We start from the raw sequence: 26,435 nt of genomic DNA, 5'->3' as shown, positions 1-26,435 counted from the left end.
AAACAAGTTTCAATCTGGATACACAATGTTTTTGTAAATGTTTTTATCAAGTCTCTTATTTTCATTTGATGTAAACCCTGGGGATATGCGAGGAAGGGAGGAGAGTGCAGATATGAGAAACTTTAATTAGACCTATTACATACATTCTGCTCTGTTTGTAGTTGGAGGCTAAACAGGGAGTCTCAGTCGAGTCTCAGTCAACAAATTTGGAGATAAGAACAATAAAAGACATGGTAGGAACAAGGAGAATGCACTAGCTTTTATCTGGCCGACTAATGCAACCCGCTGGGCAATGTGTAGTTGGCTGAACAAGGATAAAAGTCAGTTATGGCATGCATATTTCAAAGCCAACATCATGTCTAGGTTATTTTTTGGCAGTGCAGCTTTTGAATGGTTTGTTTGTGTTTTGACAAATGTCAGGTGCAAGTTGTGTTTGGCATTAATTTAATCATAAAAAATGGATGATTTGTCCCTTTTGTCTTTTTTTGCGTTGTATTTTCGTTCAAAGGCATAACATCATTTTTATGGGCTCTTTTGAAAAATGGCAGAATAAATAGCTACACCTGACCTCATTATTATCTTGTGAAGACAGTAACAACATTTGCCCTTGTGCTGCATTCAAGGATAGATCGAGATGATGAATTTAGAGTCACCTGTGGAACAGGTTTTTAAAGCTCTCATATTATGAGTGTTTTGGGAAGGACATTGTGAATTCAACGGTCTCTTACAATAGTGAACAGTCACACCAGAATTGGCAAGGTGAAATTTACTCTCATGCTGTGACAAACATTAGGCATAAACTACAAGAGACAGCATGAAAACACTTTACTGTGCCCTTGCACGCACTGCCTTCAACATGACATCTCTCCTACTCCACTGCTATTATTTCACCATGCAGTTACATAAACAGGATATAATCAATCAATATTTCTCTAATAAGTTGTCAGACTGTCCTCTCTTTCAAATTACACAGCCAACACATGGGGACAAAGTGCCACCAAATGGTGGGGGTCAGTTCAGGGCAGGAAACAAACGCTTGTCCCCACTTCCCCACAGATAAAAACAGCCATAAACTTATAGAGAACCAACAAATCCACTCTCTATCAAATTATAAGCACTAAAATTCAAAGATGTGGTTGACATCAAATTGTTCAAATCTTCTAAAGAGCAAATTATCAACTGCTCCCTAATAGTATGCAAAAGTTGTTTCAAATAAGGGAAATTTAACATGATTTGAGAGGAATTTGAATGTTCATGAAACAATAAGGAATAACTATAAATATCATTGTATTCCACTTAAATGTTTTATTTATGGAACAGCTGTGAAAATAAAAAGATGTTGAACATTTAACAAATTTACACAAAATAACAACATATTGAGGGGATCTGAGATGGCTGAACAGAGAGGGGAACTGACACTGTCTGGGTACAAGATATGAATGTTTTTTATTCAGTGGCTTTGTTTTTGTATTTTGTTTGTATGTTTTATTCAGGTTTATCTCTTCCTATTTTGTCCTATGATTGGTTTGTTTGCTTTGATCGAGATATGTATGGTAAATACTGGGGCAGAAAGTGGAAAAAATCATTTTATTTTTTGCTAAAGTTTTAAAAAAGAGGCAGCATTTTTTAAGTATTCTCTTCCACCTACTCATTTTCAGACATTAAATAAATTTCTGCAATAATCCAAAATCCGACGGAAAAATCTTATAGACTTTTTGACGAGGGAACCGGGGGAAGTTAAGTTCTGGGTTGGCCTACAGAAAAACATCATCCTTTGGGCACTACATTGCAAAGATGCCAAGAGCGCAGATGTGGCAGATCCAGAAATGCTGACCATTTAAAGTAGACTAGACTTTTTCAGGAGGGGGGAATTACAGAGACAGATGCTAAAAAGCTGTGTTGCAGACTGCAGGTGAATGCATGTATATTCTGACAGACAATATGAAAAAAATATGTGGTTTTTGTTTGGGTTTTTTTTAATTAAAGCATGGAAACATATTCTTGTAGAATGCCCAAATAAAAGCATGAACTTGAAAATTAGCATGAAATGGGACCTTTAACATGTGACTTTGTCAAAGACGTAAAACAACATAAAAGTTTAATGTCTGTCATTGTCTGTGGTAGAAAAAGGTCAAGTTTCAAGTCTGAAAATGTATTTTCATTGCACATGAATGAAATACTAAACAAATGGCTGCCTCAAAGGCAATAAAAATATGAGCACAAAGTAGCAACGCTATGTGATTTTTCAGTAATATTGCCTGTGTGAGGAATGAGCACTCAGAAAACATCGATACAATCCTTTAAAAAGCAGCAAAGGACGTTATTTAAAATCTAACTGGCAACAGACGACCGTTAGATTTTAATGTTCAGGACTCCCTCCAACGGTTTAACGTTAACAAGGCCAAACGGCACGAGTAAATTCAAATGTGTCCGTTAGCCTATATATCCAACAGCCGTTACATCCTTAACGGCTAAATTAAACGGTTTTAAGTTAGCTAGGCCTCGAGTTTAACTGTTTTAATAAACCCCAAAACGGTCGGACATTTTCTCACATCTGTAACATACACTACGTGAGAGTCAAATAATCCGCATTTTGGATGACCCCGACGAAACATTAGGACAAGCGGTTGACATTAAACAATATTTTACCCTGACAATATACATTTGAAGGTTATAAAGAGAAAAAAAACGGGTCTTCTTACCCAGCACGTAAATCGTAGCAAAGTTTCATGAACACTGAGATTGCCTTTAGTCTGCTTTATCCTTCAGTACACCTGCTGCTCAGGACGTCCAAATTAGCGCCAGTCTCACGGCGAAAACTGCTCACTTGGTCCATCCATCCCAACAATATCCGCTTGTTTCTGTCCACCGACTGAATGTCGTCTCCTGCTGTGTGTGGAGCGGTGAGGCAGGGAAACACTGAGGAGGAAAAAAAAAAATACCAGTTGCGTCCCCCCCCTCCTCCTGTCTGGAGAGAGCTGCCCTGACCAGCACCGTGTCGGCCCGGGGCTTGCAGATACTAGCTCGCCGTCGTCTCTTGTTGATTTCGCAGAAACGGGCAGGGAGCAGGGCCGAGGAAATTTCGTCAGTGCTTGGTGCCGTTTTCTTAAAGGGGCCGTTATGAGACAGACAGCGGGACGGAAACACATCCGCCTCCTACCACCGCCCTGTGGCTGCACTATCACGCTGAATTATAAAACACGTGGGTAAACAATGAGCACATTATAATGTCACTGAGCATTACTGTAAATCACCCCCGAAGAGAAATAATAATATCACCGCCCTGTTCCGTCAACCTTTTATTGTGGTGCAAGGGGTTTTGCCTTCATCTGCTCTATGCAATGATATGAAAATGCTTGAATGAATAGACTGTAAAAATGCCCCATTAGCAGTGCCGTAATTACCTATTTTACATCGGGGGACCATTTTCAATCCACACCTTCTGCAACCCAACCCTCAAGGGCAAACTCCCTCCAGGATAAATTTTTAGAAACTGAACAGCTAAGACACAATTACAATTCTTTTAAAGATTATTTTTTGGGTTTTTGCCTTTATAGGACAGTTTAAGCGTGAAAGGGGGAGGGATAGGGGATGACATGCAGCAAAATGTTGAGGACGGAATCAAACCTGCGGCGGCCAGGACCCAGCCTCTGCACATGGGGTGCCTGTGTCTACTAACTGAGCTACTGGGCGCACAGTATTTTAAAACAAAAGTTTGGAATCAGGGATGCTCAAAGTTTTGATGACTGACTGCGTTCTACAGCCTCCTGCAGACTGTGAGATTTTTGCAATCTTATAAGTTCAGTGCAAGCTACACTGAGCTACATGGATCTTAGTAAACTTGGGTACAACATCAAGTTTGATGTATGCAGACTGAATGATGATCACTTATTGAATCGCAGTCCATCAACGTCAAAACACATTCACAAAACGTCATTGGCTTACGTCATCCTTCTACGCCACCGGTAAGAGCAAAATGTAAACCAACAAATCGAGGCATAGGCATAGGCCTACGTTTATCCTTAATTATCATTCAGTCACTCTGTTCCTATATATTTTTTTTTTTTTTTTTTTTGCTTCTGACTCTTGAGCTGCTGCAATGTGTGAATTTCCCTGTTGTGGGATTAAAGTCTTATCTTTTTCTAGTTTTCTACATTTTAATACATTTGAAAGTGATACAGTGAGACAGTTGAGCATGGGCCATATTTGAATATTGAGGGGATGTCGATGTATATGTTAGACTTACTGCCTTGCCCATTAGTAACATTTTCAAATACTTTTACATGCAGATTTACTAATATAGTTTTCTGCGATCTGGGTCATACCGGTAAATACTGAGGTCATTCGTCAAAGCCCCACCTAAAAGTGGTAGACATTGTTATTTGGGTGGTTCATAGGTGGATGTGCAGACATCTGCAATTTTACTTCTTTTAAGTTAAAATGGAACAGTTCTTTTAAAGAGCCTCCTCTCAAAGTCAGTACATACTTTCACTAGAACACTGGTTCCCAACCTGGGGGTCACACGCCCACTAGGGGTCGCCAATGTTTCACAGGGGGTTCACCAGAGCTTCTTGATTTTGAGGGATGTTTAAAAAGACATACAGTAGGCCTGTCTGAGCATTTCATTCGTGTCTGTGAATAATACTAAATGAAACTTTTATAAATTTAAGAAGAAAAAAAAATCACATCTCAAAATAACGGTATGGCGAACAACGAAAGAGCTGACAGAACAATGGCCAAGCATCAGGGAGTAGAAAACACAGAATTTGTCAAAAGAAAAAAAAGTAGAAAATCAATGTAGAAAAGGGGTGTTTTAATGAATAAGGTAAAAAACTACTGGCTAAGAGTACCAGAATCTAGATGAAGTTTTGAACTAGATTTGTTTTTACTATGACTTTATAAATAGAACCTAAACTCAAAGATAACAATTTTTTGTCAGTCAAATCAAGTGGTTTATTTGTTTATTTATTAATATATTTGTCAAGTTTAAAGGTTCCTCTACCATCTCTGTGTTTGACCTCGTGTAATGTTGACTGAGGGTGGAGCTCTAGAAGGTATCAGTGAGTTCAAGCAGGCCGAGTACATAAATGGAAACTTGAGCAACATATTTTTACAAATTAAGTATCCCACATATCCTTAGGATAGAATTCAAAGCAAAAAAAAACTGTTTTCAAAGTGCTAACCTTTGCATGTTTGTTTTTTCCTTCTGAGATTCTTATTGTCTTCTGCATGTAACAAAATCCAGGAGTCTTCGCTGAAGTCCCAGTTATCCTTCAATTTCATTAACGGATTCCTCTGAAAATCCTCCAGTCTCTGCAGTGTGACTGAATTTGGAATCACATGGACAAAGAAGAAGATGGGTTTGAAGGGCCGAGGAGTGCTATGGGTAGAAAGTGAAAGAGAGAAACAAGAGTCAACTGACTCCTGACCCCTGAGATGAGACCATAGATTACGGGGAAGTAATCACAAGTACTTTCTGTGTCTGGAGTCAGACTACCAATGAGGCCAATGAGGATCAGTGTAGTCTTGTCCTCACTGGAGCTTTGGCCTGGTTGTCCTGCGGCTGTCGTGTTGCCACCTCCCCCTCACCTCAAACACACCGTCTGTGAGCAACCTATCCAAGATTTTAACATGTTAGCACAAAAAGTGGATCAGACATTCCAGTGTTATCATCATTTTCCTCTATCATTTAGTTGCTTTCCAAAAAGCCTCCCAGATTTGGCTCCTGTTAACGAGAAGTCCATGGCTGTGTCGCTTTGGCTGCTACTGAACACGAGAGAGGCAGTGCACATTTAGCATGCCTTCACATTTGTCTAGGCAAATTTCTGAGGCACTGACAGAGAGGAGTTTCCATGTCCAGTTCATTAGGACTGCAAACCTTGAGAGAAAAGAGTGATAAAAAAAAAGGGATATTTAGTCCTTTACATCAATTTCTTATCATACAGTGTTTGCATTACTGATCAAATGGAATGAAAAGCAGCACAGAAACTTTAAAGAGTGTGACTCCAGCATGCAAGCTTTGTTTCCACAGATCAAAATGCTTTTATGTTGCATTAATGCAGAATGCTATCTAAAGAGCAGCGCCACTTCACTGAAGTACTGTACATTGTTAAGAAGACAGTGTAAACCACTAAAAAGCGCTCTTGAATTTCTGCACAATGGTAGGCTCACAAAGACTAACTGAGGCTTGTTTTAGGAAACAGTGTACTGTGTAAAGTATGGCTTATTAAAGCAGCTACGATCAATATTTCATAATTATGATGGACCACATGATAACGTCTGTGTAAAAGGGTTCCTTTGTTGCATCTTGTAGCTGGTTTTGGGGCCAGCAGCTGTGAGGTTCTGGTTCCTCATCAGTTTCCATTTTAAGCAAAGAAATAAATAATGGACATAGCCACTGTGATGTCACACATTGGTATGTGGACTGGCGTTTTGAGGCCTTGAGTTTGGCATTTTGGTAGTAACCATCTCACTCACTCAAAGTTATCCCGCCCTCAATTACGCGTAACTTTAAGTCTTGTGAAAATGCAAATGGTTGAGTACAGTTCACCCCTGTATGGTTATTGTGAATGTCCAAATTAGCTATAGAGATCAAAATTGATTTTTCTACTAGGCTGTAAACATGTTTATTTCTGCTGCAGGGTCGGGCATTCTAACATGGGGGTTTATGGGAATGAGTCACTTTTGGAGCCAGCCTCAAGTGGCCATTAGAGGAACTGCAGTTTTTGGCACTTCCATGTTGGCTTCGTTTTTCAACCCAAGAGGTAACCACTTGACAATAATATGACCCCAAATGAGTGCTCCGAGACAATATTAATACCTTTCTTCAAGTTTCATTCAGATTACAGGGAAATTTTTTTATCTGTCTACTTGTCTATCTCAATGATTTGGGCCTCTTATCTCTTGCAGGCTGTTTTAGCAGCCAATGTTGTATCACTGGATAGCAATCTGTAACTACTATGAGCTTAAAAAGGAAACCACTCAGGGTTTGCATAGTCATCAGAGATTGTGCAGCAAACAAGTGGACTAATGCTTAGACGGGATTCCCCTTTGTCATGCTTAACACACACACATGCACACACACACGCACAAGCACACACAAAATGGATTTTAGGCCTGTGATCCTCTTCAGATGTCTTCTAGCAAACGTACTGCTGTTGCGATTTCCCAAATCCCCTCTCTGCGCTCATTTAGAAACCCCGTAATAAACCTCTTAATCCCAAATCAGTATTTTCTAGAGGGTTGCACAACCATGCGTCTTATGCAACTGGCGGAGCATCCAGAGTCAATTATAGAACAGTTGGGAGGAAGGGGAGGACAGCTGACGAGGCTGCTGATGCAAAACACATTTGGATGAGATGCTTGATTAAATACTAAAAATGATCATTTCAGCAAACAAATGGACATGATTTGAGGACAAAGTCTTTTTGTATTTGAATAGAAATATTTTTACATAATTACCCGTCTAACACAGTATATTATTTTATCTGAAAGGAGCCGTTTGAATTCTGCTAATTTGAGACACTATTTGAATTGCTATATTTCTGAGGACTTCCCACAGCCCACTTTCCATAATTTGACTGTAAGCCACTGAGTTCGCAGCATCCTATCAGTGCTGCTCCTTCTCACAACTAATTTAAGTTATAACTTTGACCTCAGATATGTCTCCTGACCCTGCATACATTAAAGTTTGACCCTCACGGAGACCAAACTCCACTGTCGTCATAGAAAACGTGGATTTATCTACCTACAGTACAGCCATTTGTAGAAGTGTGTGTCTATTAAGTATTTTCCGATTCATCTGACACTTTACAAGGCAAAATACCTGATCAGCATGTGGCCACTGTTGACTCATTTCATGCCTGTAGCAATAATTTCACATGGAAGTCTTGGGAGTTTCTGCCTTCGCTTTTTTTAAAAAGATGTCACATAGGTCCAGGCACAAGGGCTGGCACAACATCAGATTTTCCTACACGACAATGATGCCCATATTAAGGTCAAAATAAATATATTATAGCAATATCAATAGAAAAATAAGTGCTATCAGTCAAATTCATCTTTAAGTTTTTTTTATGGTGCCTTTTGTCCCTTTTTTTGGCAAATGAATTGCATTTAAAATAAGAGTGTAGGGAGGTTTAAAGACCGTCACTAGAGCTGTAAAAAATCATACAAAAAAAAAGCAGTTTCTCTTAATTACATTTAATGGACAGTGAAAAGGCAACTACTGCAGATGGCACTGAGGATGGGAACTTCTTGCTTGTAAAAAAGGTTATGTTACAGGTTTATCTCTTTTTTTAAACCTTTCAATATCTGTTGTCCTGAAGTACAAGAACAAACTGTCGGCCTTTGCATTTCTCACCAGTAGATGGCACAGTTGGATCAGTTTTTCCTCTTCCCTCCTGCCTGATCTTGTTCAGCACAGTAGTTTCTGTAGGATGCCAACTGTGGCTCTCATGAGTCTGAATTATTTAGTGTTGACTGTGATGGAACAGAGATAAAGAGGAGGGCAGAGGGTCACTCCGATAAACCTGTGAGACCAATTTCTTCTGTCTACTCAACGCCTCAAGTTTCAGGTTGAAGGTATTATTCCAAAGTGGTATATATATAGACCTAACTAAAATGATAATGGTTTGACAGACTTATTACTGGTAAGAAACGTGATTTAATGTGATGAAGATATGGAACGCAGACAGGGTTTAGCCACCATACTGTTTGTTTTTGTACATGTCATGATTGTAGCAACTAATCCCACCACTAGTCATATTTTGGCATGCTACCCCAGTTTCAACTCCTTAATTTATCTGTGTACTTTATGTCACCTGAGGAGCGGGGTGGCTTCAGTTGCCATGACAACATACCGCCCAATAGACTTGTGAAACTTGACTCTGCCATCTAACATTTCACTCTGCCTGATGACAATAATTTAGTTGGCAATACCCAGTGGGCAGCAGACTGTATGTGTGCACTTTTTTTGGTATGAACTTGGCACAGCAGGCCCCAATACTGCAAAAAAAAACCAAAAAAAAAAAACCATGAACCCAAAACATTACATCAATCACATGAATAAATAATCTTAATAATCATACCTATACTGAGACATGGAGAGAAAATAGAGGGCCTTGAGGTGGTGTAATGCACTTATATCTCCTCCTGGTTTAAGCAGAATGAGCCTTCATGGTCCTATGTGACCTCAGCAGCCTTTTACCTCTCCCCAGCTCTTTGATCCACCGCCTCCTGAGTGCATCTCCGCTAATCTGGTTCATATGGCTGAAGACAAATTCCTACAGACAAACATTAAAGTGAGGGGCAGGATATAGACGGCTTACCTTGGAATGCTGGAGCAAAGTGTCAGGTCATAAAGTGGGCTGAGCTGTGGAAAAAATGTAAATGATACAGGGGAAAAGTTCAGTCCAAGGCTTTGCAGTAAAAAGTCAGTTATTACAAACTACAAAGTATCTATGCACAGTGACAAGTTTAATCAAGATTTATGTAGCACAATGTAGAAATTTTACCTACTTAATAAGCAACTTCTTCAGGAAACTCTGTAGGGTCCTGTGATAATAATTGAACATTTTTTGATGCAACCTTAAAGGAACTATATTTGAAATTCAGAGAAATGAAAATTCAGTCATTATCTACTCCAGGTTGGGTGAAGTTTTATAGTCCACAAAACACTGCTGCAGGTTCATGGGAAAAAAAAGCATTGCACTCATCCCCCAAACAATTGAAGCAAATGGAGACCAGCATTCAAACATTTAAAAAAATACATAAAACCACAAGTGGTGTCCTGAAGCCCTGACGTGCCAATTTGTTTTAACCCTTTGAAACTTAAATTGACATGAGTTGTTCTGTGCTGCATTCAGACGCATTACACAATCTATCAGACCCTTTGAAACTTGAAGAAACTGATTTAATTTCTTTCAAAAACATGGGGGGAAAGGCAACTTGGCAAGAAATATCCAACAAGTTGCTAGAATGTAGTCAAACGTGACAAGAAGATTACCCAAAAATGAGATTAAAAAAAAATTGGACAAAAACCCATTATTTAGTAGGATAGGGCTTTTTTGAGTACTTTGCTGAAAGATTTTGCCATAAAAATAGGTCAGTCCTTTCCTCAGCAGAAAGATTGTTTAAAAATAGAGTTACTCTGGAACAATGGTGTATGTGTGTGTTTGCATGTGTGCGTGTGTGTGTGTGTGTGTGTGTGTGTGTGTGTAATGCAATGATTTGATTCCATAGACTGTGTGGAAATGTGTGCATGTGTGTGCGCTGCAAAGGTCTGGATCAAAGTGAGGGGGATTTATGAGGACCGGCTGCCACCATTGTTCTATAAGGATTAACAGAGTCCCCCAGACAGATACACCCATACCTCTAACCACCCACCCACTTTGATACACACACACACACACACACACACACACACACACACACACACACACACACACATGTTCCTTATGTTTAAGGTTCAACATTTAGCCTCTAATCTCACAGTCCTACAGTAAACCGACTGTTCACTGATAGTCAGCGGGGCTCTGATCGTCAGGACAGTTTGAGACAGTCAGACTGCTCTAGCCATACATTACCTTGTATGGACAACATCTCTATAGCATACACAGCTCTGCAGGGAGCATCTGTTTAAAATCTGGTGTCTCTGTCTCTTCTGTATATTTTATCTGTCCCTCCATCCTTCTCTCTCATCCATAATATTATTCTTTAACCTAATATAACACATTAAATCATAGTGTATAAAGCCCCATAAAACCTGGTTTCAGGGTTTAGTTTTTCTTTATCAAATCAAATATTAATGACTAAACACAGGATGATCAAAGTTGAAGTTAAAGAGCCTCTTATATTTAAAAGCTGTGCAAATTCACTTTTCTTTCAAAAACATGGGAAAAAGGCAATAAGAAATGAAAAAAAATTAATGACCCTGAAGTTTGCAAAAAACTAGTAAAAAGTGCAAAAAAAATGACCTAAAAGTAAACTAAAACAAACAAAAATAGAAATAGAAAAAGACAGTTAAAAGGGATAGACTTTAAAGTTATAATAATTTAGACACATAAATAACATAATTTTAAATATTTAATCATGATAATTACAAATATAAACTTCCCCTTGCTTTTTTTTCTTTAAGATTTTTTTAATCTACATATTTCTTGCAAACTTTCTTACCATGTTACTCATTGCCCATGTTTTTGAGAGAAATTGCACCAACCTGCTCAGGGTTCAAATACTTAGGAAATGTGTCTGAAAGGAGCACAAGATAAGTGATGTCTCCATGGTTAAAGTGACAGTTCACCCATAGAATCAAACATATTTTACATACGCATTTTCCCCTTACCTGTAGTGCTGTTTATCAGTCTAGATTATTAGACATGTCTGCCTTCCCTCCAATATCATGGAACTAGATCGCACTCTGTTGACAACTGAAAAACATTTGCTCCAAGATACAGTGTTTCGGCAGAATCAAAGTAGAATAAGTGATCTTTGATGGTATAAAATGGACACAACAGGATATTTAGCATTTTAAAAGACATAAATACACCAAATGTTGTGATAAGGCATCCTTATAGCACCACCACCACCATGTGTTTTCATTAAGGACCAAAGACCTCTCGGTCACACCTCACTCAATGTGACCAGCTGCTCCATCGTGAAACTGTGAAAGTGAGTAACAATTTCTGTGACTCATCACTTGTTGGATCCCAAAAAATTATGTTACCTAATTTCCTTGAGTAGTGTACATGTTTCGACGGGCCACGCTTCCTTCCAGGCAACAGACGTGTGCTGTAACAGGCTGCACAAGACGGTTAAAAATTCATCAGGTCATCTTTAATTTTACAGTCACAATCATCATTTTCTTTCCAGTGTCTTAAAACCATAAAAAATAAATATACATTATGTTACAAAACATTTCCAGTGTCTGGGATCAATAAAAAAACAAAGACATGTATCAACAGCGTTGACTACATGGGGGCAAAACACTGGGGACGTACATATGGTACAAAGGCATTCAGTGAGCGGTAAACAAGACTTTAAGTTGTCTGATATTAGCTGCAAAACGCACAGAGTTGGCATCATTTTCACTTTGAACTCAGATTCAGAAATTCAGCAATAAAGACAGACTTTTTAAAATTTATCCTGAATCAATAGATACCGAATCAGTCAGATAAAAAAATGCAGAACACAAAACAAAATCGCAAAACATGAAATTCATCAGCGAGTGCTTGAAAAGCATAGATCTTAAAGGGACAGTTAGGATTGTTTTTTAAGTGGGGTTGTATGAGGTACTTATCCAAAGTGAATGTATCACATATAGTAGATGTCAGTTGGCACGCCCCTAGTTTGGAGAAGCAGACCGGAGTACTGACACAGAAGCTAAGTTATGTACTGCTGAGGATGAAAGCACCAAAACTTAATGTAGCCACCTAAAAAAAATCAATATAATTTTAAAAGTATGCAACATTTAAATATTTTCAACGCTTTACCGTGCCGTCAGACAGCCTTTTCCAATGGGGAGGCCATTAATCTTCATTTCCTCATCTATGCTCTAGTCAAAGCCACTGCACACTGCACTACACAGAAAAACAGTTATTTTAGCTTGCTGAACACGGGATCTGCAGGTTTTCCTCTGCCTCGATCAGATACTTTGTTTAAGCATTCTGCGTATGCTCAATAGTCCTCGCATCGGGCTTCAACTCGGAAGTTGCACAGCATAAATTTGTAAAAGAAAGCCAAAAGACACATAAAGAAGAAGGGAAGAAAACAAAACAATACAAAGGTACCAACTACAAATAAGCACCTCATACAACCCCATTTTTAAAAAATCAAAACTATTCCTTTCAGATAACTTCTAATCATGTGCCTTATTTTTGTGGAACCAAGAACAACGATTGTCTTTTTTCCACTTATTTTGTAATAAAACTGAGTTAAAAGTGGAACTGACTCCAACCCAAATGTGCACGTTTACTGTAGGTCATGACTTTGGTAACCAGGAGTGTGTTGCATCGGACAAACAGGCAGGCTGGACACTGGAAAAGAAGGCTTCAGGTTTATAGTGCTCAAACTGGAAGACTGAGTTTTCAACAGGAGGGGGAGTCCCTCTCCATTCCATGATATTATTGCTCACTATAGGCCCACTGTTCTGTGTGTGCACGGACATTGCTCTCACACACGAACATGACAGCACCCATGATGTGTATGTGTTTGTATCGCAGAATATGCTGCAACAGAGTGCGGTACAACACCAGACAGCCCAATACAGGCTAATAGTGTGTGTGTTTGTTTGTTTAAGGCCTCTTCAGGATTGTTCTCAGTCTATTAAACCAGCATATCAAGTGATTTTCACCGTTGGAATAACACAGGCAAATGATTTTTAGTTAAGAAACTTGTCCTCGCTACAGCTGATGTACAAAATAGATCATTTCTTCTTCACCTTTAACAATATCTACATGTTAATTACACTCTAAATGCACTGCATTGAGAGGCTGTGGAAGCCTTTCGAGTAAAAAGAACAAAAAAAAAAAGAAAAAAAGAGCACTTTGTGTTTGATAGCGCTGTTGAATGTGTCCAATAGTCTGTGAGACAACAGGTTGTGTCTGACTTTTCATTTGAAGGGACTTGTAGTCCTTGAAATCCTTTTGGACTACAAATGTACCAGCATGTGTTTGAGACTGAGTTCATGCACAGTGATTGTTCATCTGCCTTTTCCAGCTTTTCTAATTTTACCCACTGACAGGGTGACATCACCACCATGGAGGAACATTGTTTTTGGGGATAATCTTTGTCTTCTGACTCCCCAATTCCTGCAGTGGTTTTGGCACACATTGCTCCATTGCTTCCTTTCTTGGTACAGTCCAGCATTCCCTTTATTATTTCTCACATCTTTTTATTCACTGCTTTTTTTTTCTTGTCTATGCAGTCCTAATGTCTGCAATTAATACTGCTCTCCAGAGAGAGGGAACACGAGAGGAAGGACAGATGGACAGACCGGGTATGGAGAACTTGTTCCTCCTCTTTCACCCAATCTTCAGCACCCTGCCCATCTTCGGTTTTCTTTTATCCCCGTCCTCTTCGCTCTCCTCCTTTCCTCTCCTCCCCCAGCAGGTCCTTTGCTCCTCCTCTCACAAGGGCAGGCTGGTCTGGGTTTTCCTAACAGGTCAGATCGAAGTCTCGTTACTGCCGCTGTTAACGGAGGGAGACGAGGAGGAGGGACGGGTGGATGCAGGGATGGTGCAAGGAGAAAGAACATGCAAGGTGAAAATGAATGCAGGGATGCAGGGAGTCATCATGCAGTGTTTAAGTATGATGGTCATATTATTCATGCTATAGTTAAAGGAATAATTTGGCATTTTGGGAAATCTGATTTTTTGTTAAGATGAGTTACAGAGAAGAGCTTAAATGTCTGTACACTAAATGAAGCAAACTGTAGCAGCCTGTTAACTTAGCATAAAGACTGGAAACGGGGGAAAAAACCTTGCCTGGCTGTGTCCATGGTAACAAAATCCACCTAACAGCACCTCTTACGCTCACTAAATAACAGCGCACGTCTAATTTGTTAGTTCAAATGTTGTTCTGTACAAAAAGACTGGAATTCTGAGCTTAGCTAACCAGCTGCTGGCTGTAACTAAATATTTATCACACAGACACACCGACTCTCCAGCAACCAATTTCCCAAAATGTCACATATTCCTTTAACTGTGGATCTTACACTCAAAGAAATATTTGGTCTATTTTTTCAAATTTATGCCAATTACATATAAAACTTTCATCCAATACAGTCAAGTTATTCTAATTTTAAGTGCCATTTATGTAATTAAATAAAGAAAAATAGCTTGTATGCAATAACATGACTAGCAGGACGTGCAGCAAGTGATAAATTCATATACAGTGTGAATTGGAAATTGGGGAACATGACAACATATAAAGGGTTGGTTGAACCTGAAGGCAGCAGATATCAGAAAATTGAAACTGATGTTAAATTTGATCCATAGAAAGCATAGAAAAGAAATTTTGAACACAACTTGACTGATTTGCCTGGAGAAGATAAATTAGCTCGTCCTGCAGCCCTCCTAATGTGACATCACAAGCTGATAAAAGATCCAAGTGTCTAATGGACATCAGTTATTTTGGATGCGGTTCAGCCCATGACTGAAACTGCTGTCCTGTTTTAAGCTGAGTAAGTAAATGTGTCTTTTATATTTTAACTCTGTACATGGATGCGCTGCTGTCAGGCAAACGTCACTAACTAACATTACCTACTATTTTCTACCTTCAGCTAGGTCAACCATTCCCAGAGTTCTGGTGAAAGGCTGTTAAAAAAAACTTGGCTTGAGGCTAAAAACACGGACAAGTTGTCACAGCATGTTGTAACTGCATCCAACTCAAGGCATGTTTAACATAACCCGTTAACACTAATGTCTGACATTAGTTGAATCAGCTCCTCCAGACTGAAGAAATGTTTTGATCGACATCTACTGCTGTTTCTTAGTGAGTCTTTTTTTTTTACATCTCCCCTTTACTTCCTATTATTATGCTGCCCTTGTTTTTTTTTCAAGTTTGATTTGACATTACAAGTGCATTATATGTGCCATGTTTACATAAGTTCTCATTGTCTATTTCCTTTATTTTTTTTTGATTTAATTACAAAATGGGATTTTTGGTTTTGGTTGGAATGACTCGACTCTTTTGGATGGAAACTTTATCAAGAATTCAAAAACATAAACCTGACAACACACTGACCTTATTCTTTGAGTATATAATGAAACATGCATTAGTGCATCTGTTGACATCAAGGTCAACCAATACATGTTGACTGTTTTAAAAAATATTTTTCAAACTCTTAAAATCACCATAATATTGATTTTTAATCCTTTAAAGTAAATGACTTACGTTTGATGCAGCATTTATTCATTTGCTCCATATTATTGTTGGTATTTTTTATTAGCACAAAGAATCTTGCAAAATAAAAACACTTTCTGCACTTTCTAGCGTGTTACTCACTCTGAGTCGGACTCGTTGCCTCCGTTGACCGTCCCTGACTTCAAGTGCATTGCCACTCCCCCGTTGGTCTCCCGGTAGATGCCCGCTGGCGGGGCTCCGGTATGAATCTGTGGCCGTGGTGCGACGGGGGGCTTGATGAGGGAGCTGTTGTCGTGGTTGCCAGGGCGACTGCCTTCGTTGGAGGCCAGCGACGATGGCCGGGACGAAGGGGTCATGATGTTGACAGAGGGGAGAGGTGAGGAGGAACTGTTGTTGTTGTTGGGGGGAGGGGAGGTGATGGTCGGGGAGTTGTAGTCGCTCAGCTTCTCCCTCAAACGGTTCTTCATGTTCTTGTCGGTCAGTGGAGGAGGGTAGCTGATCTTGTTCTTTAAGATACCTGAGATGGACAACAAGTTAAGTCCAGTGTAAAACAGATCAATCAATTCATTTGATTTGCTTCAAAAGAATTCTCCTCTCTCACCTTTCCTCTGCTCTGGTTGATGGTTGCTGTTGCTGTGCGGTTGGCCTGCTGGCGGCGTGTCTCTGGCATTACCAGGTGTCTGTTTGTCTCTCTCTGTGGGAGTCTCCCTATCTCTTTCACCAATGTGGTTGAGCTTATTTTCAGGATGCAGCTCCACGTTGACCTTGGTCTCCACCCTCAGCCTTTCTGCCCCGCCAGGATCCTCACTGTCACTGGCTGTGGTGGCCTCTGTGGGCCAGTATGGCTTCACGTGATTGGATACTGAATCCACTAGAGGGGAAAAGAAGACATAGTTGAAGCAGCGACGTTAAAACTAATTTCCAGTCAGCCTCAACATTTTAGTTGCAGGGATCCTCAATTTCTTTGATACGACATATTTTGAATTTTTGTGTGGTATTGGGACATACAGGGACAGTCCACCCCAAAAATGAAATATATATATTTTTATTCTTTACCTGTAGTGCTATTTATCAGTCTAGGTTGTTTTGGTGTGAATTGGTAGTGTTAGAGATATCAGCTGTAGAGATGTCTGTCATCTCTCCAATATGGTGAAACTAGATTGCGCCCAAAAAAATACATCTGAAAACAGCAATGCCTCTTTCCAGAATCATGACCTGGTTACTCAGACCTTATAATAAGCAGTTTCATGTAGGAACAATGTCCTATAACACAATGCAAAAATAATCCATTACAAGTTCTGCATTAAAAATCTTACTTCAGTAAATATTGAATGTAAATATTATCAGCTCAGTGTACTGAGGTGTCACTTTTGGAAACCCTTATGATACAGAAAAATGGCTAAACTATTTTCTATTAAAATATAACTCTTTCTAGTGTGGCATTTATGTGTAATTAGCAATTTACATGGAGCAAATGTTAGCAACCTTTAATAAAATCAGGAAGCGATACATCATATTTTATAAGCTCATCATATATTTTGTCCATAAAATTTAATCTGAAAAGTCATATAAATGTAGTCGAGTATAAATGACAATATCTGCAAGGCTGAAATGATTTCAGTGTACCTAATTACACCCTACCACTGATGATATTGTGTCAATAGGAGCATCTAAATACCTTTAGGTGTGCTGTGAACAGGCTGCCTCTCGTTGTTCCACTTTGGCTTGACGTCGATGTCATCGTCCTCACTGTCCGAGGAGTGGGAGGAGGCATAGGAGGAGCTCTGTTCATCAACTGACAGCTCACTGTCTGAGTCAGAGTCTGAAAACGAGCAGCAGGGAAGGTAGAAGGATGAAGCTCTTAATAAAAAGCACAGTGCTATATGTTTTCGTGAACATGCAAATGTTTGTTCTGTAACTAAATAATGACACATTAAAAACTCACCGTCTCCTTTGCCGTTCCTGTGGAAGAGAGGTCCATCCAGATCTGTGTGTCCTTTGGCTGTTCCTGAAGAGACGCTGGGCTTCTGACCAGACTCCTCCCTGTGTAAAGACAGACACAGGAAGGAGGAAGAGAGAGGAGGACATGGAAATGTGGAAAAGTAGAGGCGGAGATTAAGACGAGGCAGCGAGGAGAAATACGGCGTAGCTGGAGGTTAATTCAAGCCCAAACTCGCGGTTTGAGACAAGTAACATTTTTACAGCTGGAACACCAGACATCTCTTGTTACAAAACTTGAAACAAAGACTAAAACAAACATTAAATTGTGGTTGAGGTGTGCTTGAATAAGCTGAAGTCAATAAACTGGCTGCTAGATCCACAGATGGATAAATGGAGGGTAATTCAAGACTTATTATTAAACCTGCAGTAATCTCTCCTCTCCATCTGCGGCTGTTTATTCCAGGTTGGTCGAGATGTTTGCTGGAGGGCAAAAACACTACTGGATACTTTGACCTGTCTGATGGCTGATCTGAGGGAAACTTCTGGAAGCAGCTGAAGACGTGCCAACTGCCGCAGGGTAAAGCAATGTGTGTCTGTATTACATTCCCACTTAAACAGGTACAGTCTCATCTCTCTCATTTTCCAAGTCTCCCTGCTCTCTCTTTCTTCCTCCCCTCTTTTTCTATTTCTTCCCCTTTTCCTCTCTCACAGGCAGCACGCCATCCTGCTTCCCCCTCCTGGCGTTTTTGCTCTCACTGACCCCAGTGTCAGCTCACGTTACCCAGATGACAGCTTTATGAGCCAAGGCGTACAGTCAGACCTAACCTTAATTCTGTAAAACTCTTTTAAGACACCAGGTATATGTAACACCACTCCGCAGACGATGAAAACATGTCTGTGATACACGCAAACACACAGCTGTACAAGACGGGCGGGTGAGATTAACCTGAGATGAAATATCCTGAAAGAGCTGTAGCTCAAAATGTCAGTGTTTAAGAGATTAATCACGAATACACTCGTCCTGGAGCATAAGTGCTCCATGATAATACTTAATAAGAAAGAAAGGATCTAAATTTACACACAAATATAGATTCTACACAATAATATACAACTCCATAGATTCTTGGCTGTCTACCATCACTTATTATGAATATATCTCCCTAAAAACTGTTTCAGTGAGTAAAAATAAGACATGCTGTGCCATATTTCATTAATAAAATACCATAAATACATATAAATATAATAATAATAAATTAAATAATAATGACAAAATTAATTTTGTGACAGAGTCAGATCAAAATATGGTGAAGCTGCTTTCAGTTAGTATGCTGTCCACTGGAGGAACTGGAGGATATTAAACTTTTTATTTTAATGTGTTTATTTTACACTCTTTAATTTGTCCGACTTGTATCTTTTTAAAGTTTTATTTATGTAAAAAGATGTTTTATGCACTTTTATTCCTCATTCCTGTGCCTTTTTATAAAACATCATTACGTACAGCACCTTAAGATGTTTCTGTGTATAAAATGTGTTATATAAATAAACTTCCCTTACCTTAAACTAATGCAGTTTAATATGACAGCCCTGCAATAAATCCTACCATCATGAAGGTTATAATGTTCACTTTATGTTGAAACTTTTTGAAGTGTGTTTTTGTCATCTGTCGGTTCTATTGCTTTGAGGTTTCATCACATTAACATTAAATTATGAAAATGTATTCACGAGTGAATGTGCTCCCAGAGTTTGCCCTCATTTGGCCATTCTTTTTATACTGCCCATCATGAAACCCACAGCTTCAAAACAACATCTTATGAAGTCACATTTCACATGAACAAAGTGAGTAACTTGAAAACATAAAACAGTGTGTATGGACTGTGTGGATGGATCTGCAGTAGGCGCTCTATTCTTTTTTTAATAAGTGGTGCATATCAATAATGTGTGTGTTGCAACAAAGCCATACGCCATGCACTGGCAGATCTCAGCGTGGTTTTTCATGCAGGTAGAGTTACTATACAGTGCCCTTCTGTGGCAGCATGAACATGTGCAAAAGAAAGGAAAGAAATATCCTTAAAATGTAGAGAAACTTAACTTAGCCGTGCTTTGGATAAGGTAGAGAATAATGTCAGGGTGACAGGGTGTGTGTGTACCTCTGTGTGTGTCTATAAATAAGGGGTTTGGGGTGTGTTAGTATTTGTGAGACCCTTGATGCATGAGCAGACGTGCAGGATGGGTAACAAAGAAAGACAACAAAAAGAGAAGTCTGAAATGGACAAACAGCAACACATGTGCAGACATACACACACTCCTCATGCAGCAGTGTAGTAGAAGCAGCCATGCGGTCAGTGAGCATGTTGTACCTGAGTGCGTAAGCCAGGTAGCTGCTGCGGCTCTTGGCTGACCTGAGCGTGCTGTCCAGGGAGACGGTGGACTCGCCGATACCTGAGCGGTACAGCGGGCCGTCTTCTGTGTAGGTGTGTTGTTGCAGTTGAGAGAACGCTGAGGAAGGAGGGATGAGAAAATGGAGGAAGGGGGAGGACGGAAAACAGCAAAAAAAAAAATGACTTTGTTTTGTCTGATGAGTTTAGGATTTTTGTGCAAACAGTGACAAAAACAAACAAAAATGCATAAAAGATTACATGTAAAATGACATATTTAAAAAAAAAAACCCTAAACTATGAGGCCAAAAAATGTAAAAAAAAAAAAAAAAAAAAAAAGATGTGAGGCCATATTAGTGTATGACTGTTCACTCACTGTGAGCAAAGAGGCTCTTGTGGTGCTGGATTCGTCTGGTACGCTCTTCTTTCCTGTGAAGACGTTCTTTAGGTTTTTCCTCACCTCTTTATTGAAGACCACATGGAAGAAGAAGATGAAAACTCCCTGTGAAGCGAAGGAAAGAGATGTATTACAAACAGGAGAGTAAAAACATGTTGATGATGATTATGAAATAAAATCTTGTCTTGTGTAGTGGCTGTTGAGGTTAAACATAAATCCTGCGTCACCTGCAGAGCGCTGAAGACAGCGAACAGGTAGTGGAAGGTCATTACGTCACTGTTGACCGCCATCAGTCCGAGCATCCAGGTAGCACTGATGAGCAGCAGAAGGAGGAAGGCCATTCGCAGTGCAGGACTGAAGAGAGAAAAAGGACATGGATAAGCTTCTCCCAGTGCCAAAAAAAGTTATACTATATATTTCTCCTCTCAGCTGTAGTGCTGTTTATCAGTCTAAATTGTTTTGGATTGAGTTGCTGAGAGTTGGAGCTATTGGCTGTAGAAATATCTGTCTTCTCTCCAATATAATGGAACTAGACGACGCGACTTGGTTTGTGGTTCTCCCAAAAACAGATAACATTTAAAAAATTCAACAGCAATGTCTCTTTCCAGAAATCATGACCTGGTTACTGAAAATAATCCAGACCTTGTTGTGAGCAGTTTCATGTAGGAACTATTTTCTTTCTACCGACCTGCACCTGTCAACCTTTTCACTGCTCAGAAGGAAGCGTGCATCTGCCCATAAACAAGAGGCTCGTGCTCAGAGACCTTGCCAGTGTGATGTTTACATTAATGGCACCATTGTAGGCTGAGCTGTATCAATAGCCAGCTCAGTGGAGCTGGGTGAGCTAGCAGTAGATGCACGCTTCCTTCTGTGCGGTGATACTGTTGGTGTGTCATTGTCATTGTAGTTACATTCTGTTGAGTTTTTTAAATGTATTCTTTGGCACTTTGAGCATCACAAGCCAAGTGCTATCTAGTTCTGTTATATTTGAGAGAAGCAGACATCTCCACAGCTGATATCTTCAGCACTCAACAACACACAACAAAACAGTCTAGACTGATAAACAACACTACAGGTAAGAGGAAAAATATGTTTTTGATTTGGGGTTGAACTGTCCCTTTAACCTTTGGATCTTGTGTTACATGTTAAAATCTAAATGTGACTTACATCGCTCCTGATTTCTCCATGGCCTTCTGCCTGCGACCACATGAAGCCTTTGCGGCCAGAATAAAGATCACGATGTTCACCTTGAAAGAGAGGGAGGAAAACGATTTAGAAACTGAACACTTAATTGTGTATATTTGACATTTATCGGGACTATTTTGGGATATTTGAGTAATATTTTGATTTTTCACATAATTTAGATGTTTTATAATGAAATGAAATCACTTCCAACTCCTGCTGTTGAAGTCTAGATAGACAACAAGAGCCAGCTATTCCTGGGACAATTTCAATTCATGCACATACCAAAACAACCACAAAAATGGGTCCTGCAAAGCTCCAGATGAGTGTGTCATGGACAGAGAGCCAGCAGAAATCTGGGTTCCCGTAACCCTGAGGGTCAAGACCGACTGCCAAACCTACAGAGAGAGAGAGAGGGGGCATACAGCATGCGTTTTTTTCAATAACAAAGTCAAGACATCTTAAAAATCTTTTTTCATCTCCCTCCATGGTTTTCCTTTCCTTTGTCACACCTCTCCTCCTCCCTAGCAGTTTTTGTGGGTGTGCCACAGTGCAAGCAGACACCCAAAATGTCCCTCCTCCTTTATTTCAGTTTTCCTATTATCATCTGAGTCACTCGTCACTGTCATTTGTCATTTTTAGTCCTTATCTGTTTGTCTTTTTTGGATCTCTGTTGGTTTTTCTCGGTAACTCTATACATCTCTCACACTATGTCTCAATCCAAATTCCAATTGAAGAAGCTTTGTTGGCATCAGATACTGCCAAAACATGTTGGCACATTGCAGAGTATTTAATATATTACTGTCATCTTATCATACATCAAAGGGTCATATAATATACTATGCAATAAGTGGCAAGCTTGAAAAGGTGGTACTAATTGGTGAAACTAGATGATGGGAATTTTATGATGCAGTTAAACCAAGAGAGACGATAAAAAGGGGTCATAAAAACAAATAAATCAATGAATTATTTGAGTTTGCGGAGTGTCAAGATAAAACTCCCAGCAATGCACACACATGCTTCTCTGCTACTCTTTTTGTCTTCCTTTGACACATTGTGAACATCCACATAACCTCTGTTTCTCAAAAGTGTGTTTTTTTTGTAGTCTCTTTCCTCCTCTGTCTCTTGTTCAATCATTTTCTCACGGGGATCACAGCCTCTTCAGGAGAGACGAGTCACAGCACGAATGAACCCTGACAATCTGCCATCTTCCACAGCTCTCTCTGAGTGTGTATGTATCTGTGTGTGTGTCTGTATCTCACCAGTGATAATAGCCGGGATGCCCCAGCCAATGGCGTAGTAGAACCTCATGTGGCCGTGGTTGATGTTCCGCAGCTCTGTCAGCATGCGGTAGATATGCAGCCCCTCCACGAACATCCAGGCGAAGGTGCACATGTAGAAATAGTGGAGGAGGATGGCGATCACAGTGCACACAAACTGAAGAGGGATAAAAAAGGAGAGAAAAAAGTATGAGTCTACATTTTAAGCAAATCCAGATAAGCGATGAACAAGACGGACCTCTGTTTTCCCCACAACTTGTGTTATTTTGCTTTTGCCCTTTCTATCAGTCCATCAAATAGACATTAAGTAAGTGCAACCGCCCTGTGCCAATCATCCATCCCTTCTATCATTTATTAAAATTGTATTCCTTATTCTATGTTCATGCTGAATCAGGTGAATAGTAGACGACAGACAGAAACAGCTTCCAATGCACAGATTTAAAAAAATAGCCTTACAGAATGGCAGGACGGTAAAATGTTGTTGTGATGTTGATTTTGTGTGGTTTTTTTTGTGTTTTATTTTGTGTTTACAAAAAATGGCAAATTTATTGTATTCTTCTTGTGTGAGACATTAGTAAATTCTGTTGTGGAGGAAAGCAAAAAGTTAAAATATTTCAACTCTGGATGTCAATGCTGTCAACTGTTAGTGTTGCTGGTATTCTCTGCCATCCTCACCTAATTTTACCCTTGTGCTCTAGTTCACTAAAATGATATCTGGTTTGCTGGGGACTGTGTCTTATCCCATGTGAACATGGCATTAGTACTATTGACGTACAAGGAATCTCTGTTAGTAGATGCATACTTAGGTCATTAATCATTAATTATTTGCTTATCAGAACTGTACGACAAACGCATGAGAAAGAGAGAGGAATCCATCATATCTGACAGTACGCACTCCCTGCATTTACGTTTCTGCCCTCTGGTTCCTGCCTCAGACAAGCATCAGTCAAGACTAACAGATAAAAACTCTCTTTCTAACTCTGCCTTTTCACTGTTCAACTCTGTAAAGTACAGGCAGTGTCAGCACATCACCAACCATGCTGCCTTCTCCTCTTTTTAACCCCTTTTCTTCTCTTTTTTCTTCTTTTTCCTCTATGAATATTGTAACCCTTGTACTTCTTGTATTCACCTTTTCATTTTTCATTGCAACTCAAGAAAAACCAATAGCCCATTGGGGGACACATAAAGGTCCAAAACTACCTCCCAAAGTGCCCAAAAGCCAAAATTTCAGCCTCTTAAATGTAAATATTTGCTGTCTTTTTAGGTTTTATATAATTTCAAATTAAATATGATCCTGGACTGTTGGTCGGACAAAACAAACACTCTATAGATGTCTCCTCCGTCAAGAAAACTGTGGAGGACTATTTAGACAATTTTCCATCATTTTTATTAACAAAAAAGAAAGTATTGAATTAAAATAAGAAATATTTTCAGCCCTAAAAGTAGCATACCTAAAATTATTCAAATGACAAACTTCACCAACTCAACCTGTCCCCACACACTTTTATCTTCCTCCCTCCTTATTTCCATGTCTGTTGCTGCATCGGAGGAATGCAGTGTGTCAGGGAATGTCCCAGCAGTTGAGTTACTGTATTTTAGTAATGCTGTATCGCCGTGGAGATCAGAGAGCGAGAGAGAGAGACTACTTTGACAGGGTTATAAATCATCCTGCAGATGGCCCGGGGCACACACTGACAGCATTCCACAGTTGAAACATATACACACACACACACGGACACACACACACCTGAGCACTTGATAAATGACATGCATGCACACAACCATGCACTTATGAATTCAGAGAAATGTAAAAAACAAAAATATTAAACTCTTTCCCTTTTTAAAAATGTCTGTGCAGACTTGGTTTCTTCTTTTAAAAAAAATATCAAAGTTACAGACAATGCAGCATGTTGTTAGTCAGAGCTTGAGTCGCCATCAGTATAGTCAAAACACTGTGAGTCAGAACATTTCTAAAAGATATAAAAGACAGGAGTCCCACAAATTACCTGGAAGTTGAAATCGTACATGCTCCAAATATTTTATCCTGGTTTGTTGGTTATTGTGCCCCTTTGCTTTCATATTTAGGCATTTTTCATTTATGAGGACTTATTGTTTATCAAAATATAGAGGGGATATCAAATTGTCTGCCAGATTTTGTTCTGAGGCGCATGAGTCAGTTTGAGTTCTCTTTATTCTATGATTTTTGTTTCCATTGTTTTTTTGATGGGACAGCAGGTATCCTATTTATTAAAAAAAGGGGGAATTTCCATAGTGAGACTGGGTATCAGCATCTGGCTGATGGCTGGTGGTTGGCAGTTACTACCAACCACAGTGTTTCGGGACTGACAGTTGGGTCTGTTGATCTTGTGAAAGACTGTAGACATCTGGTTTAGCCAGACAAGTCAGAGGTGACGCATTCATTTTAAAGTAACGTTATATAACTCTTGAAAGAAAAAATAATGTATTATTGCTGCTGAAGCACCACATGGTCTTGTATGTCTAGGAGCTTTTGTTTGTTATAACTTAGTTAACATTTGCAAAGATATTGTTCTATATTACTGAGCAAGTTGGCAGACTTTTCTCCATTTTTGCTTCTGTTCTCAATACTTGAATGTGGACAACCTAAGGAGGGTTAAAGAGCTGAGTATGCATCAAAAAAAGTACTTAAAATAAGAAAATCTGATGAATCAGACGGGCAATGGTGAATTAATATGTATAGATGTAACTATCACTATCAGATATACAAAGCCTCTTGTCAGATTTTTTAAAATTTAGAACTACATGATTTTACATTTATTTAGCCTTTGTCAAAAGCAACTTACAATAAGTACATTAAACCATTTGGATACAACCCAAAAAGTGCAAGTACATCAGCTTCATCAAATATGTTTATCTGAACTCCGCTTGTTGTTTGTCCACTGTTTATATCTGTCCTTGTGTCTCCTAAAAGCCTATCAAATGTCTTAACTTTTCAAACCTCACATCCTCTAAAAATAAACAGGATTACCAGCCAATTAACAGATTAATGATGTTTTCTGTACCACAGACATGCAAGACATTTATCAAGTGAAAATTAAGAAGTTGTTTTGGGAAGCCTCTTGCCAGTGCCTCACGCCCTGAGGGCTGTTTCTGGAGACAAGTACCAGTCACAGCATGTCTCTGCTACTGGCACATGAAGGTGTGTGTGTGCATGTGAGTGTGTGTGTGAGTCCGAATGTCTGTGTCAGCAGACTTCAAAGAATTCCCACACCTTTTGATCCTTCACTGTATGTCAGTGTGTGTGCACACGCACGGCCATTACTGTGACCTACCCAACTGCAAACTAGATTATTAATTTAACATAATAAGCTCATTAGATTTTTGAGTCCAGACTCTGCACTATCTCAGGCTTTATGTTAC

The 26,435-nt window shown here is 39.4% G+C and overlaps 2 protein-coding genes across 5 annotated transcripts in view; both read right to left on the bottom strand.

Annotated features, from left to right (window-relative positions):
• The window catches only part of gramd4a (GRAM domain containing 4a), a 58,259-nt gene extending 55,178 nt beyond the window's left edge, over window positions 1-3,081 (bottom strand). For all 4 annotated transcript variants that reach the window (XM_042511133.1, XM_042511136.1, XM_042511135.1 and 1 more), the window contains exon 1: window positions 2,703-3,081. In XM_042511133.1, coding sequence (XP_042367067.1) covers window positions 2,703-2,731 — 29 coding nt within the window. In that variant the 5' untranslated portion in view covers window positions 2,732-3,081. The remainder of the gene's footprint in view (window positions 1-2,702) is intronic.
• An 8,729-nt stretch (window positions 3,082-11,810) lies between these two features.
• celsr1a (cadherin EGF LAG seven-pass G-type receptor 1a) overlaps window positions 11,811-26,435 on the bottom strand; it is a 108,030-nt gene continuing 93,405 nt past the window's right edge. The window contains 12 exon segments of the mRNA XM_042511006.1: window positions 11,811-14,184; window positions 16,003-16,378; window positions 16,463-16,732; window positions 17,540-17,683; window positions 17,807-17,904; window positions 20,160-20,275; window positions 20,278-20,298; window positions 20,554-20,679; window positions 20,802-20,928; window positions 21,742-21,821; window positions 22,042-22,154; window positions 23,019-23,193. Of these exon segments, the coding sequence (XP_042366940.1) occupies window positions 14,160-14,184; window positions 16,003-16,378; window positions 16,463-16,732; window positions 17,540-17,683; window positions 17,807-17,904; window positions 20,160-20,275; window positions 20,278-20,298; window positions 20,554-20,679; window positions 20,802-20,928; window positions 21,742-21,821; window positions 22,042-22,154; window positions 23,019-23,193 (1,671 nt within the window). The 3' untranslated portion in view covers window positions 11,811-14,159.

Source organism: Plectropomus leopardus, chromosome 22 (genome assembly GCF_008729295.1).
Source record: "Plectropomus leopardus isolate mb chromosome 22, YSFRI_Pleo_2.0, whole genome shotgun sequence".
NCBI classification, from domain to species: domain Eukaryota; kingdom Metazoa; phylum Chordata; class Actinopteri; order Perciformes; family Serranidae; genus Plectropomus; species Plectropomus leopardus.
This window is presented reverse-complemented; position numbering and strand designations above follow the sequence as displayed.